General features: G+C 36.6%; 1 protein-coding gene across 26 annotated transcripts in view; it reads left to right on the top strand.

Annotated features, from left to right (window-relative positions):
• The window catches only part of BIRC6 (baculoviral IAP repeat containing 6), a 223,456-nt gene that overhangs the window by 36,028 nt on the left and 174,012 nt on the right, over positions 1 to 13,416 (top strand). For all 26 annotated transcript variants that reach the window (XR_006703691.1, XM_045447194.1, XM_045447217.1 and 23 more), the window contains exons 5-9: positions 1,613 to 1,724; positions 2,566 to 2,648; positions 7,808 to 8,030; positions 8,110 to 8,270; positions 12,790 to 12,848. Coding sequence is in view for 25 of the 26 variants with exons in the window: in XM_045447194.1 (XP_045303150.1) it covers positions 1,613 to 1,724; positions 2,566 to 2,648; positions 7,808 to 8,030; positions 8,110 to 8,270; positions 12,790 to 12,848 (638 nt within the window). In the remaining variant the exon portion in view is untranslated. The remainder of the gene's footprint in view (positions 1 to 1,612; positions 1,725 to 2,565; positions 2,649 to 7,807; positions 8,031 to 8,109; positions 8,271 to 12,789; positions 12,849 to 13,416) is intronic.

The following is a 13,416-nucleotide window of genomic DNA, read 5'->3' as shown; positions in this document are numbered from 1 at the left end:
GTATTTCTTTTCCTAGAGCTGTGCCTATCTTGAGATTATAAAACAGCCCTTCAGAGCTATTTTCTTTGCAAACAGTAGCTAGGTTTCTAAAGAAATCCATGCAAGCTGTGGTAAATGTCTTATTTTAGGAAATGCGTTCAGTGGATAGGATATTCAGTGTTTCTGGAGGTGTTTAAATGTCTCAAAATACTAATTTTGATGTAGTCTGTGCTGTTTTTTTCAGTAAAAATGCATCTAGGAACCTCATAAGGACATTCATGAACTTAGGTCTGTTGGAGGTTTGAGTCAGGGTCTGTTAGATGCTATTGTTCTTTTGTTTGGTAATATAAGTAAGTGGACAGTTTTCTGTCTGACACAAATCCTGAAGACATTTATAGCCTGTGAATGATAAGGCTTTTCTAGGCCAACAACTTTGTTTTTTTCCCTTTTCTTTTCTAATTTAAAGTGAGTGAGAGCCAGCGAGCGGTGAAGACGGGTAGAGGAGGAGAAAGAGAGAGAGAGAGAGGGAGAGAGAACCTTAATCAGGTTCCACACAATGTGGGGCTCAATCCCATCTGGGATCATGACCTGAGCTGAATTCAAGTGCCAAATGTTTAACCAGCTGAGGCACCCAGGCACCCCTGTTTTGTTTTTGTTTTGTTTTTTTTTTTAAACCAGAACACAACTATGAGTTAAACCTGAACTCCCTGGCAATATTGTAAGAAATTATGTGCTAATTTAGGGAAGAATTTAGAGAAAAGTATTTTTCTGGTCTCACTGTGATGACCTTTATACCACTTTCTCTCTTTTTCCCCCTTCCTCTTATCATTTGGACTTTTGTATTTGGAGGAATAACCTTTGCTTACCAGTTCTTTCTTTCTTGAAGCCATTTAGACTTTTTCTAAATTGGGTATCATTCTTTAAAAAAATAGTCTAGGTTGGGGTGCCTGGCTGGCTTGGTTGGTAGATCATGTGACTCTTGATTTTGGGGTTGTGAGTTTGAGCCCCCCGTTGGGCATAGAGCTTAATTTAAAAAGTAAATTAAAAAAACTCACTTAAAAACATAGCCTAGGTTATAGGTTTAGTCACAGCAAGCTATATATTTTAATATGAAAACATATATGAAGATTTCCTTTTTTGATAATTCCCTGAAGGGTATAGCTTTCCTGGAAAAGGAATTCTCTGGAGAAAGAACAGAAGGAAAACTGCTTTCTACTTAAATTTTTTTTAAACCAGAAAATACTTTTTCAACAAGGTTGAGATAAAACCACTGTTCCTTTGGTTGTGGTTTTATCCATTTATGTAAAACTTGGCACATGATGAAAGCATATGGGTCTCTATCTTTACGTTTCTAGATTTTCTGTTCTCTGCTTGGTAATTCTGCAACATTCGTTAATTTAATCTATCTCTGCAATTATCAGTTGTAGCCATCAATCTTTTCTTTTTGCCTACACTGTTTAAGGGAAATTGCTAAAAGTAATCATTTTTAGTTTAAAATACAGATTGGAACTTGGTCATTAGTCCATTCCCAGTTTTTGTTGATAATTTAGTAAAATTTTTCTTCATTGTTAAATAGGAGCGTCACTATAATTTGATGCCTACCTTCGATTACATAAAGTATGTTTACTTTTAGATCATTGATGTATAGTGAAGCTAACAGACGGGAGACATTTACCTCATGGCCTCATGTAGGCTATAGATGGGCACAACCAGATCCCATGGCTCAAGCTGGATTTTATCATCAGGTGAAAAAGACTCAGAAAACATGTTTTTCAGTATGCTTTTGTAGTCTTCAGTAAAATCATCAACATTTTAATACTCTTTCAAAAACTTACTTTATGCAACCTTGCTGTGTGCTTTTGTTTTTGCATTTGTGTGAGTTGTTTTATTCTTGGACATTTGATCATAATACTGACTGGCTATCTCCTATATCCTGAATTGTGTACAAAAAGGAAAAAATACTTGTTACAAGTAACTAACAGCTGAGTTAATGCTTCATAACTATTTTCTTTCAGAAACCAGATATATATATTTTTTAACTATATAGTAAATTTACTACATCTGTAGTCATAGTAGGTGCTAAGTAGAGTAAGTGCTCAAAAATATTAATGTTTGTTTTCAGGCGTATATGTTCAGATTTTGATACATTTTATATATATGGCATTTTGTCTCATGTGTCTTGAAGAATATGACACAAATTAGGTTCACTAGTTAGCTTTCCTTTTTTACTTGGCTTTCTTGTGTTGTATGATATTCAGTTTTTAATAATAAAATCCATTAGACTCTTATTTCCTTATATATTTAGCTGTATTTCAAATACTTTAATAATTTAGAAGATGCTAGGTCAGAGATTGAGTATGTGTGTGCCTCCATGTTTGATTTAGTGCTCATTTTTTGATGAAACACGATTTTTCAAATAAAGCGAATGTTTAAGCATTAGGGCACTCACTGTCTTTTTGGGACCAGTGTATAGATTGTCTTTTCCTCAGTATGGTATTTTACCTAAAATTATGAACTTTTTAAGAAGTGTTTTTATTAAAAGGTTATTTTAATATTAAGCTTTTTGTGTTCTTTATAAACTTGCAGCCTGCCTCATCTGGAGATGATAGAGCCATGTGTTTTACTTGTAGCGTATGTCTCGTTTGTTGGGAACCTACTGATGAACCTTGGTGAGTTTTGATTTTTCTGGATGTGATAGGCTAAGTTAGTCCTATAAGTAGGCTTTTAAACTTTCCTTATTTCGTCTAGATACAGTAATATTTTTGCCTTTTTGCCATCTGTATTTTTGCCTTAGTCCTAAGAGAATGAGAGTGTTATGCTCTGTCACATCAGTTGGCGTATAGTAGTTAAGGTCTTTGACTTCCTAAAATCTACATGGGAGAAGTGCCAAAGGAATAGAATTAGGCTGTGAAACCAGAAGGCTTTGACAAAGTAAGTTGATACAGCATGATTAATGTCAGCAGTTTAATCTTGGTCTGTTGAGGGCAGCCTATCAGTAGGGAATCCATAGAGGATGGCCTTACGATTTACATTTTTTTAAAGTTTTTTAATGTTTGTTTATTTTTGAGAGAGAGAGAGAGATAGAGAGAGAGAGAGAGCTTGAGTGGGGAAGGGCCAGAGAGAGAGGGGGACAGAGGATCTGAAGTGGGCCCTATTCTGACAGCAGAGAGCCTGATGTGGGGCTCAGGCTCACCAACCATGAGATCATGACCTGAGCAAAGTCGGACGCTTTAACTGACTGAGCCACCCAGGCACCCTATGGTTTACGTTTTTAACTTTGAAGTAATTTTGGGGAGTCTGTGGTAATTTGAATTCTAGTGGATGAAACTTTAGTACTTGGTTAAGTATTTGGGGCACCTGGGTGGCTCAGTTGGTGAAACACCCAACTCTTAGTTTTGGCTCAGGTCATGATCTCACAGTTTGTGGGTTTGAGTTCTGCCACGGTCTTTGCCCTGACAGTGTGGAGCCTGCTTGGGACTCTCTCTCTGCCCCTCCCCTGCTCGCGCTGTCTCTCTCAAAATAAATACATAAATTTAAAAAAGAATAAGGGAAGAACTTGGTTAAACATTAGAGAGCACGTATCAAAACCTAATTTTTATGAATAACTGAGGTCCTATTAATAGAAATAGTAATTATAATAACAAGTATTTATATAATGCCACTTACCACATACCATCCTATGCACTTTATATATTTTTAACTTGTTTAATTCTCACATTAGCCCTATGAAGTAGATATTATTATCGTCATTTTATAGGATAGAATGGAAAATAGTCCCAACTTAATCCTTATAGTCACTCAGTGAGATAGGAATTATCCCAATGTAAATACAGAAAATAAAATTTGTCAAAGGGGATATGGCTAATAAGTGACGGAGCCAAGATTTGATTTGGTTTTAAGATACATCATTTCTTTTGTAGTAAAATTAGTTTGAGGTTTCTAAATGTTAATCAGCTGATGTGAATGGGGTGAACTAGCTAAAGTCTATTGGAATGTGTGCATGGACTCCAGCTTGCAGTGGGGTATACTGCATGAAACATCTGTGGACTGCGAGTCAAACACATGCAGTTTCCAGTTTAGGTTAAAGTTCTATTTGGAACTCAGTCTTTTCCCCTAGAAACCATTTATATATGTATAGAAACAATTTTTTTTTTTTTTTTTTTTTAATTTGAGAGAGAGAGAATGTGAGTGGGTCAGGGGCAGAGAGGGCAGGGGAGAGAGAATCTTAAGCAGATTGCACTAAACACAGGGCTCAATCTCATGACATCTGAGTTAAAATCAAGAGTTGGACGCTTAACTGAGCCACCTGGGCACCCCAAGATATAGAAACAATTTTATTTTATAATTTTTTAAAATGTTCATTTTGGGGGGGGGGGGGGAGAAAGAATCCCAAGCAGGCTTTGCACAATCAGCGCAGAGCCTGATGCAGGGCTTGAACCCACTAACCATGAGATCAAGACCTGAGCCAAAATCAGGAATCAGACACTTAACCGACTTAGCCACCAAGGTGCCCCTAAAAACCATTTTATTTATTTATTTGCTTGTTTTAAAGTTTATTTATTTATTTTGAGAGCAAGAGCAAGAACGAGGGAGGGGCAGAGAGAGAGGGAGAGAGAACCTGAAGCAGGTCCACACTCTTAGGACAGAACCCGAGGTGGGGCTGGGGCACACAAACCATGAGATCATGACCTGAACCAAAATCTAGAGTTGGATGCTTAACCGACTGAGCCACCTAGTCACCCTTAGAAACCATGTTATTTATTTGTTTAGTTAGTTAATTTATTGCAAGAGTGGGAGAGGGGTGGAGAGACAGAGAGAGAGAGAGGGACCGAGAGAGACAGAGACAGAGAGAGAATCCCAAGCAGGCTTCATACTGTTAGCACAAAACCTGACGTGGGGCTTGAACACAAGAACTGTGAGATCATGACCTGAGTTGAAATCAAGAGTTGGATGCTTAACTGAGCCACCCACGCACCCCTAGAAACCATTTTAATGTGTCCTTTTAGTTTCTCAGGCTGATCCTCAGTTATTTAACCCACCTGAAAAATTATGTCATGATTTTATAGAATATAAGTTTATTCAAAAATATTTTGATTGTGGGGAATTGGTTCAGATTTTCAGCTTGGTCACAGAATCAAAGATTCTACCCCTTCTTTGTCCAAGGAGGGATTCAGGATTCTTCAGATTTGAGCAATTGATAGTATTTTTGATGGCCTGAGGACAGTGTTCTAAATGGGTAGGAGGAAATAAGATTGAGCACAGCTGGGGAGCTGAGCCTAGGTACCTTCTGAATCTGTAAGGGGGAAAAGAAGGAAGACTTACAAGTGGAGAATGGGACTCTCACATTTTGATGGTGGGAGCCAGTAGAACTACTTTGGAGGGAGATTGAAGTTTTTAAAAAATAAATTAAGCACACCCTATTATCTGTTAAGTCTACTTGTACTTATTTACCCCAGAGAACTAATTCCTCTTGTATGCAAAGAGGCATAAAAATGGTTGGAAGCTGCAGTTGTAAACATGGAGTCATCTTAAATACCTGTCAGGATGGAATAGCCAAACAAAATATGGTATACTCATAAAATCTATTATCCAACAAGTAAAAATAAAAGGAATCAATAGTTTGCTCTCTGTTAATCACCTTCAGTAACTTTTAGGTATGCTATTTTATCAAAAGATCTGTTGTAGAATGATTCATATAATAGTACTGTTTCTTTAAAATGAAAAAACCCTATATTATATGTATAAAAAATATTTTAGAAATAGACCACTTAAACTCATAAAAGTGGTCATTTGGAGGTGGGAAAAGAGATTACTGGGATTGGATATTATAATTGAGTGATATTTAGCTTTATAATCATGTGTTACTTGTGTAAATAACATTTTAATTAAAAAGTTAAAACTTATGGGGCGCCTGGGTGGCGCAGTCGGTTAAGCATCCGACTTCAGCCAGGTCACGATCTCGCGGTCCGGGAGTTCGAGCCCCGCATCGGGCTCTGTGCTGACGGCTCAGAGCCTGGAGCCTGTTTCCGATTCTGTGTCTCCCTCTCTCTCTGCCCCTCCCCCGTTCATGCTCTGTCTCTCTCTCTGTCCCAAAAATAAATAAACGTTGAAAAAAAAAAAAATTAAAAAAAAAAATAGTTAAAACTTAGGAAAGAGAAAAATATATTAGGATTTAGCTGGAGGGAATCCAGTTGAAATATATGCTTGGGGGATGCCTTGTAAAAGCAATTATGTAAGACATCTGTGTATTACAGATTATCTAGGATTTACATATGGATATAGGTAAGTTGTAGGTATCTTGTATAAAGAAATATGTACACCCCAAGGAATAGCTTATTTTGTAAGTATAGTTTTTATTTCTTTGCCATGGAAATGAAAAAAAAAAGACTTTTTTTGGTAGAAACATCCTGGCATTTCAAATAATGCTGTGTAATCACAGCTAGTGAAAGTAAAAAAAGAATAACCAGAAAGAAACAAAGTAGTCACAAAGTTGGAGAGGTAATTTTTTCAGTGTAAAAGTTGATCCTGCTTTCAATATTTGAGAAAATTATTTTTTTAAGCTTTTTCTTTTAGTGTTTATTTGTTTTTGAGAGAAGGGGAAGAGACAGCATACGAGCCAGGGAGGGGCAGGGAGAGGGGAGACACAGAATCTGAAGCAGGCTCCAGGTTCTGAGATGTCAGCACAGAGCCCAGGCAGGGCTCGAACTCGTGTAGCATGACATCATGACCTGAGTGGAAGACCCATGCTCAACTGACTGAGTCACTCAGGTGCCTCCCAAAATAAATTTTGTTTACAGGTTATTTATCTGGTCTGGTCCTGTAGTTAATGTATAAGATGTATTTGCGCATCTTTTTTTTGTTTGTTTGTTTTTTAAGTTTATTTTTGAGAGAGGGAGTGAGCAGAGGGAGGGGCAGAGAGAGAAGAAGACAGAGAATCCCAAGCAGGCTATGTGCTCTCAGCCCAGAGCCCAGTGCGGGGCTCGATTCCAGAAATCATGAGATCATGAGCCGAAATCAAGAGTCGGGTGCTTAACAGACTGAGCCACCTATTCACCTACGTGTGTTCTTAATCTAGGTCATTTTATCCATACTCTGTAGATCTTTTTGCTTTCAGATCTTTACTAAAAGATTTTTTGTGTTACGAATGGCATTTGTTGAGTTTTTACTCTATATCATTTATATTGTGGCCACTGATAAATATAAGTATGCATATAATTATATATAATTTAAAAATTGCTTTATTATCTTTGACATGTAAAAATTACATATATTTAAGGTGTATAACTTGATGTTTTGGTACATGTACACTCTGAAAAGACCACCACAATCAAGCTAATTAATATATCTATCACCTCTGCTTAGTTGCCATTCTGTGTGTGTACGTGTGTTAAGATCTAATTTAAGATATATTTGTTTCTCAAATTTCAAATATATAATACATTATTATTACCTGTTGTACCTTTATGGAGAATTTTAAACTGAAACAGAGTAGTTATTTATTTACAGTTGTAGGAAACTATGAGGAATTATCAGAACTTTAAACAATTTTATCAGTATGTTAATAGAGTAAATTATACTGTAGTGTTCTGTGTCATTTGAGACTGACCTTCTATATAATCCATTCAAGTGAAGAGTAACTGCTACCAAAGTGAGTGGTAGAATGTTAGTGATCTTGATCAGATGGAGTGATTTGGTATTTGAGTCTTCTTAATAAAGTCTAATTAATTGTTTTTTTAAAAAAGGAAAGATCCTGGAGTTCTCTTTTAATATACAGATTTAACAGCTAAATGTTGTTCAGTAAACTTTTCCTTCCTTAATCTGTGTAAAGGTCTGAACACGAGAGACATTCCCCAAACTGCCCATTTGTGAAAGGTGAGCACACACAGAATGTGCCGTTGTCAGTCACTCTCGCAACAAGTCCTGCACAGTTTCCTTGTACGGATGGAACTGACCGAATATCTTGCTTTGGGTCGGGGAGCTGCCCTCATTTTCTAGCTGCTGCAACAAAACGAGGAAAGATCTGCATATGGGATGTTTCCAAACTTATGAAGGTATGTTTCAATTTTGAAGTGATAGATTAGTAGTTGAGGAAAAAAATCAGTTTTAAATTTAGGCTTTTCATTTGTTTAGGTGCACTTGAAGTTTGAAATTAATGCCTATGATCCAGCAATTGTACAACAGCTTATTCTGTCGGGAGAGCCAAGCTCAGCAGTTGAATCCAGGAGACCAACTTTGGCATGGCTGGAAGACTCCTCCAGTTGCTCAGATATACCCAAATTAGAAGGAGATAGGTATGTGAGGTTTTTTTTTTAGTGGCATTTATAAAAGTTAGGTGTTTTCCTAAATTGTATATTCTCTTAATTCTAATTAAAGAGGCAGAGAAAAATATTAGGTCAAGAGAATGGAGAATAAATGTTCAGTTGTTAGATCTGAAAGAGCTCTGTGATTCTTTTTTTTTTTTTTTTTTTTTTAATTTTTTTTTCAACGTTTATTCATTTTTGGGACAGAGAGAGACAGAGCATGAACGGGGGAGGGGCAGAGAGAGAGGGAGACACAGAATCGGAAACAGGCTCCAGGCTCCGAGCCATCAGCCCAGAGCCTGACGCGGGGCTCGAACTCCCGGACCGCGAGATCGTGACCTGGCTGAAGTCGGACGCTTAACCGACTGCGCCACCCAGGCGCCCCAAGAGCTCTGTGATTCTTGAGAAAAGTTTTCATTCAGAAATGCTATAGTCTGTAAAACACACTTTTATATTCTGTCTCAATCTGTGCCAACTGGAAATAATTGCTACACTGAAAAATAAAGTCTAAATAATGAAATCCTCGGATTATACTTGAAGTTTTATCTTGTATATTTTTTCCTAGAGCAGTTGAACCAAATGATTTTGGTTTCCACTTTTTTTCATTAACACCTTAAATTGTATCAGTACTGTTGGATAGTGAAAAAAACTTCTGGCTCGGCAAGATGACCCAATTATGTAAAATAGTTTATCAGTAGTCAGCAGTGAGTTGAGGCATGATTGCTAAAGAGACATTCTGGTAAAAATGCTGTGTTGGATTCTTTTCCATTCAGCTTTTCTGACAGTCTTGATTTCTGTAGCTGTATTTGATCTGCGTGGGGGTAAGAGAGTCAAAGTATAATCTCACTTCACCCACTCGTCTCCCAAGACACTGCAGTTGTAGCTCTGAACTCGGCTAGAACTATAGAGGAATGTCTGCAGTGTAGTCAGGTGGACCGAATAAAGGGTTCCACAAAGCACCCAACTTGTGGTAGGCAGTAGAAGCTACTCCCTTTTAAGATTCTGAGAGTAGCAATGTGAAATGGAGCCTATTTAACTATGGTCAGATGCCCTGATGCTGAGGAGGTCTATCATTTTTCACTTGCAGGGGCTTCTTATGTTAACTGATGTGTGATCGATGTTATATGCCATAGTTCGTGGTTTAACAGTATTTTGCTTCATAGTCCCTTTGATGGTGTGTGTTTTCATTAAGAACTCATGTAAAATTTTATTAGTACGAATTATTTTATTAAGGGAATTAATGGAAAATTCACGATATATTAGTTGGGAAGGTTAGCTCTGTCTAGTCTGTCTTGGTAATGATAATGTATAAATTCTGGGTAGGTAAATGAATGTGGCCTGAGCTCTGGAACAGACTGAATTAAAGCTTCATGGTTGTTTTTAGTTATTATAAATCCCTGTGAGAACTTGATGGGAAAGCATCTGACCTATTATTTGAGTTTTGAGCACATTTGTCAATAGGACTAGAAAGTAAGTGTGCTTGAGGTCTGTGATTTTCTTAGAAGTTAGTGGAAAATTTGTATAAGATGATGAAATTAGTATGTGCTTTTAAACACTTATTTACTTACTTTTTTATTATTTAAAAAAATTTTTTTAAACATTCATTTGTGAGAGACAGCATGAGCGGGGGAGGGGCAGAGAGAGAGGGAGACACAGAATCCAAAGTAGGCTCCAGGCTCTGAGCTGCCAGCACAGAGCCTGACGCGGGGCTCGAACCCATGAACCACGGGATCATGACCTGAGCTGAAGTCGGACGCCCAACCAACTAAGCCACCCAGGTGCCCCTGAACACTGATTTTAATTAGAACTTTTGTCTTGGGGTTTTGTAATTTGGGGATTAAAAATTGAATTCAAGACATACTCTTTAAGATTACACTGATGCGCGCACGCGTGCACGCACACACACACACACACACACAGACACACATACACACTCACTTAGGTAAAATGTACATTTTTGGTAAACGTGTATCCAGTATTTCAGGTGGGCAGGTGCTGTGTGGGGTAGTGTGCTGGAGTTGGGATATAAATCTCTCTGCCTACTTTTAAGAGGCAGTCTTTCTAGGATAGAAGGACACTTTTCTCCTGAGAAAGTGAAGCGAATCATACAGAAAGAGTACTCTTAAGTTGGGGTGGCAGGAGGAAGCCGAAGAGGTGGAACTTCATATCTAACCTCAGTCTCCCTCTCTGGCCTTCCCCTCCCCCAGAGGCAGCAGGATTTCTGTTGCACTGGTAGTAAATATAATGAACTAAACTACTACTGATTTTGTGCTACAAGATACAATATATTTGGTTTTAAAATATACTCTGTGAGTTTCATTAGCTTGAAGAATTAATATTTAATTGAACAGTTTCAAGCTTAGCCAAGATGCTTAAAGTAGTTAGTAGTATAGTTTGCCCACGAATTGTTTATAACCTTTCTACTTAAAAGGCAACATTTTTCTTTGTTCTGAATTCATTCAGAGAAGAATTTTTATTTGGGAAGGAAGAATACTTATTTGGGGACACACTTAATTTTAATGAATTAACATTTTTGTCTCATTTGTATATTATGTTTTTCAAATGGGTAGAAATTTCCTGCATTTAATTTTGAAGTTGTTTATAGTATTGATGTATCAAAACTAAGGTATCCCTGTAATCTTCAGTTTTCAAAAACAGATAATCCCAACTAACCATTTAAAACTTACTTACAATATCTGGTTTATTTGGCACGTTTATTACTCTGCAAAAGATTTTGTGTGTGTACAAGGGTTCAGGAAATGTAGTGTGTATTATATACCTAATGCATGCTTAAAGTAGAAAAATTAGACAATACAGAGAAGTAACTTGAAGAAACGTAGAGTACCCATACTCACATCATTAGGTTATGTTAATATATATATATGTTAAATTTTTTTTAATATGTATTTATGTTTTTTAACCCATATTTAAAAGTTTTATTGAGGTATAATTACATATCACAAAATTCACCCTTTTAGTGTACAATTCAATCATTTTACTCATGATTTTATTATGTAATGGTATGAGAATTTTTCTGTCATAAACTATTTTGAAAAAACTGTATTTTGAAAAACTTTAGAAAGAACTTTTTTTTTTTTTTTTTTTTTTTTGGTCTGTTAAGGTGATTATCTGGCAACCCTTTGGAACATTATTTGTAATATTGTAAGTTATTTGTAAAGCCTATCAAGTTGCCTTGAATTTCTTCCTTAAAATATACAACTACTTTATTTAACCTTTTTTTCATTATAGGTGGGTAATACTTGGTTATTTTCCTTAATGTAAAAACCTTTCGATACTTGAAGCTTGTTGTATCTTGGTTTGGAGTTCTTCATTATGGGTAATTCCCAATCATTAATATTTCCTCTTGGGATTTAATTTTCCCGGTATCTTTATTACTTCTCTGAAACCAGCCAGTTAGTATTTAAATAGTTTGAGGCTAATCAGCAACTGATCTTGAACTTCTGCACATTTTTCTTTGTTGTTGTTTTAAATTATAGCACAAAATTGTTTTATGGACAGTTACTTCTACTTGAAAAATTTAAAACACAGGAATTTGTCAAAAGTGTCTGAGTCCTCCCTCTCCCCCATATTTCAAACTTTTTTAAAACGGAAATTACTAACTTATATTTCATTTAAAGCAAGTACCTGGTTATTTCAGTTGTAAGTGAAATACATTGTTTCAAAAAGGGAGAATTAATATTTACTTTCCTCCAAAATGAATCTTTTTATTTTTGTAATTGAGGTCATCAGAATTTTAGCACTGCTGTAGAAGTGCTGATTTTTAGAGTACAGACACAGCCTAATATTGTGCCAGAGTGATCTTTTGTTACGTTTTTTTCTTGTCGGTGAACAATAGAGAGTGAGGATAAAGATAATGCCAAGAGGGAGGCTGGCGATTTCTTGACACAGTGAAGAGTAAAGGAGGAACTATTGTCTCTTCTTAACCCCTGACTTCTGAGTTGTAATAGTTTCCCTGCTTGTCACAGAGTTCTTATCACCCCTTCCAAAACCAACCAAATACAAAACAAAAGTGAAATACATGCATGTGTGTGAGTACGTGTACATACACACCTATTTATGTAGCTCTTTTATTTTGTTCTAGGACAGCTTTCCGGAATTCCGTAACAAAGTGTTATTAAAATTTTGCTACTAGAAGTTTGTACTTGATATTATTAGCTGCTTCTTTCTTTTATCCTTTTATTTACCTAGACTATTTTCTGTCATACCTTAACGGTCTTCATATCCCTACAAATTTTATTATAGATTCTTAGAGGTTTCCACACCCTTTTCCAGGCAGATGCTTATTTCATGATTATAAGGTAATCCATTACCAGCATTATTAGTCACTTATGATCTCAGACTACTTATATGTCATTTAAGCTAGTTTTAATAGTTTTGTATGATACTTCTATTTGAGATACAAGGCAGTGGTCGTTGTACTTTTTTCTTTGTCTCATATTATGTATACTTTTTTTTGGAAATTTAAATTATTTTTTGCTTTGTCTTTAAGTGATGATTTACTGGAGGATTCAGACAGTGAAGAGCATTCCAGATCAGATTCTGTGACAGGTATGTAAAAAAATGTTAGTCTGTTTTTTTAAATCTTTGCAGTTGTTCATTTGTAGGTAAAGCTAAATATTACTTAATTCTAAATTTCTCAGTTAATGCAAACTCTGAATTTTCACTAATACACACAGAAAACTCAAATTTGCACATTAGAGGTCTTGAATTAGTATATGTGGAGTCCCATACTTATATTTTAAATGGTACATATTCAAGCCAAACAGATTGAAGTGATTTTTTTTTTTTTTAATTTTTTTTTTCAACGTTTATTTATTTTTGGGACAGAGAGAGACAGAGCATGAACGGGGGAGGGGCAGAGAGAGAGGGAGACACAGAATCGGAAACAGGCTCCAGGCTCTGAGCCATCAGCCCAGAGCCTGACGCGGGGCTCGAACTCACGGACCGCGAGATCGTGACCTGGCTGAAGTCGGACGCTTAACCGACTGCGCCACCCAGGCGCCCCATAAGTGATTTTTATTTTTAATGTTTGTTTATTTTGAGAGAGAGAGAGCGCAGGCGTGCGAGCAAGCATGAGTGGGGGAGGGGCAGAGGCTCTGAGCTGTCAGCACAAAGC

Source organism: Leopardus geoffroyi, chromosome A3 (genome assembly GCF_018350155.1).
Source record: "Leopardus geoffroyi isolate Oge1 chromosome A3, O.geoffroyi_Oge1_pat1.0, whole genome shotgun sequence".
Classification (NCBI taxonomy): domain Eukaryota; kingdom Metazoa; phylum Chordata; class Mammalia; order Carnivora; family Felidae; genus Leopardus; species Leopardus geoffroyi.
Note: the sequence above shows the minus strand (reverse complement) of the source record. Positions and strands in the feature narration are given on the sequence as shown.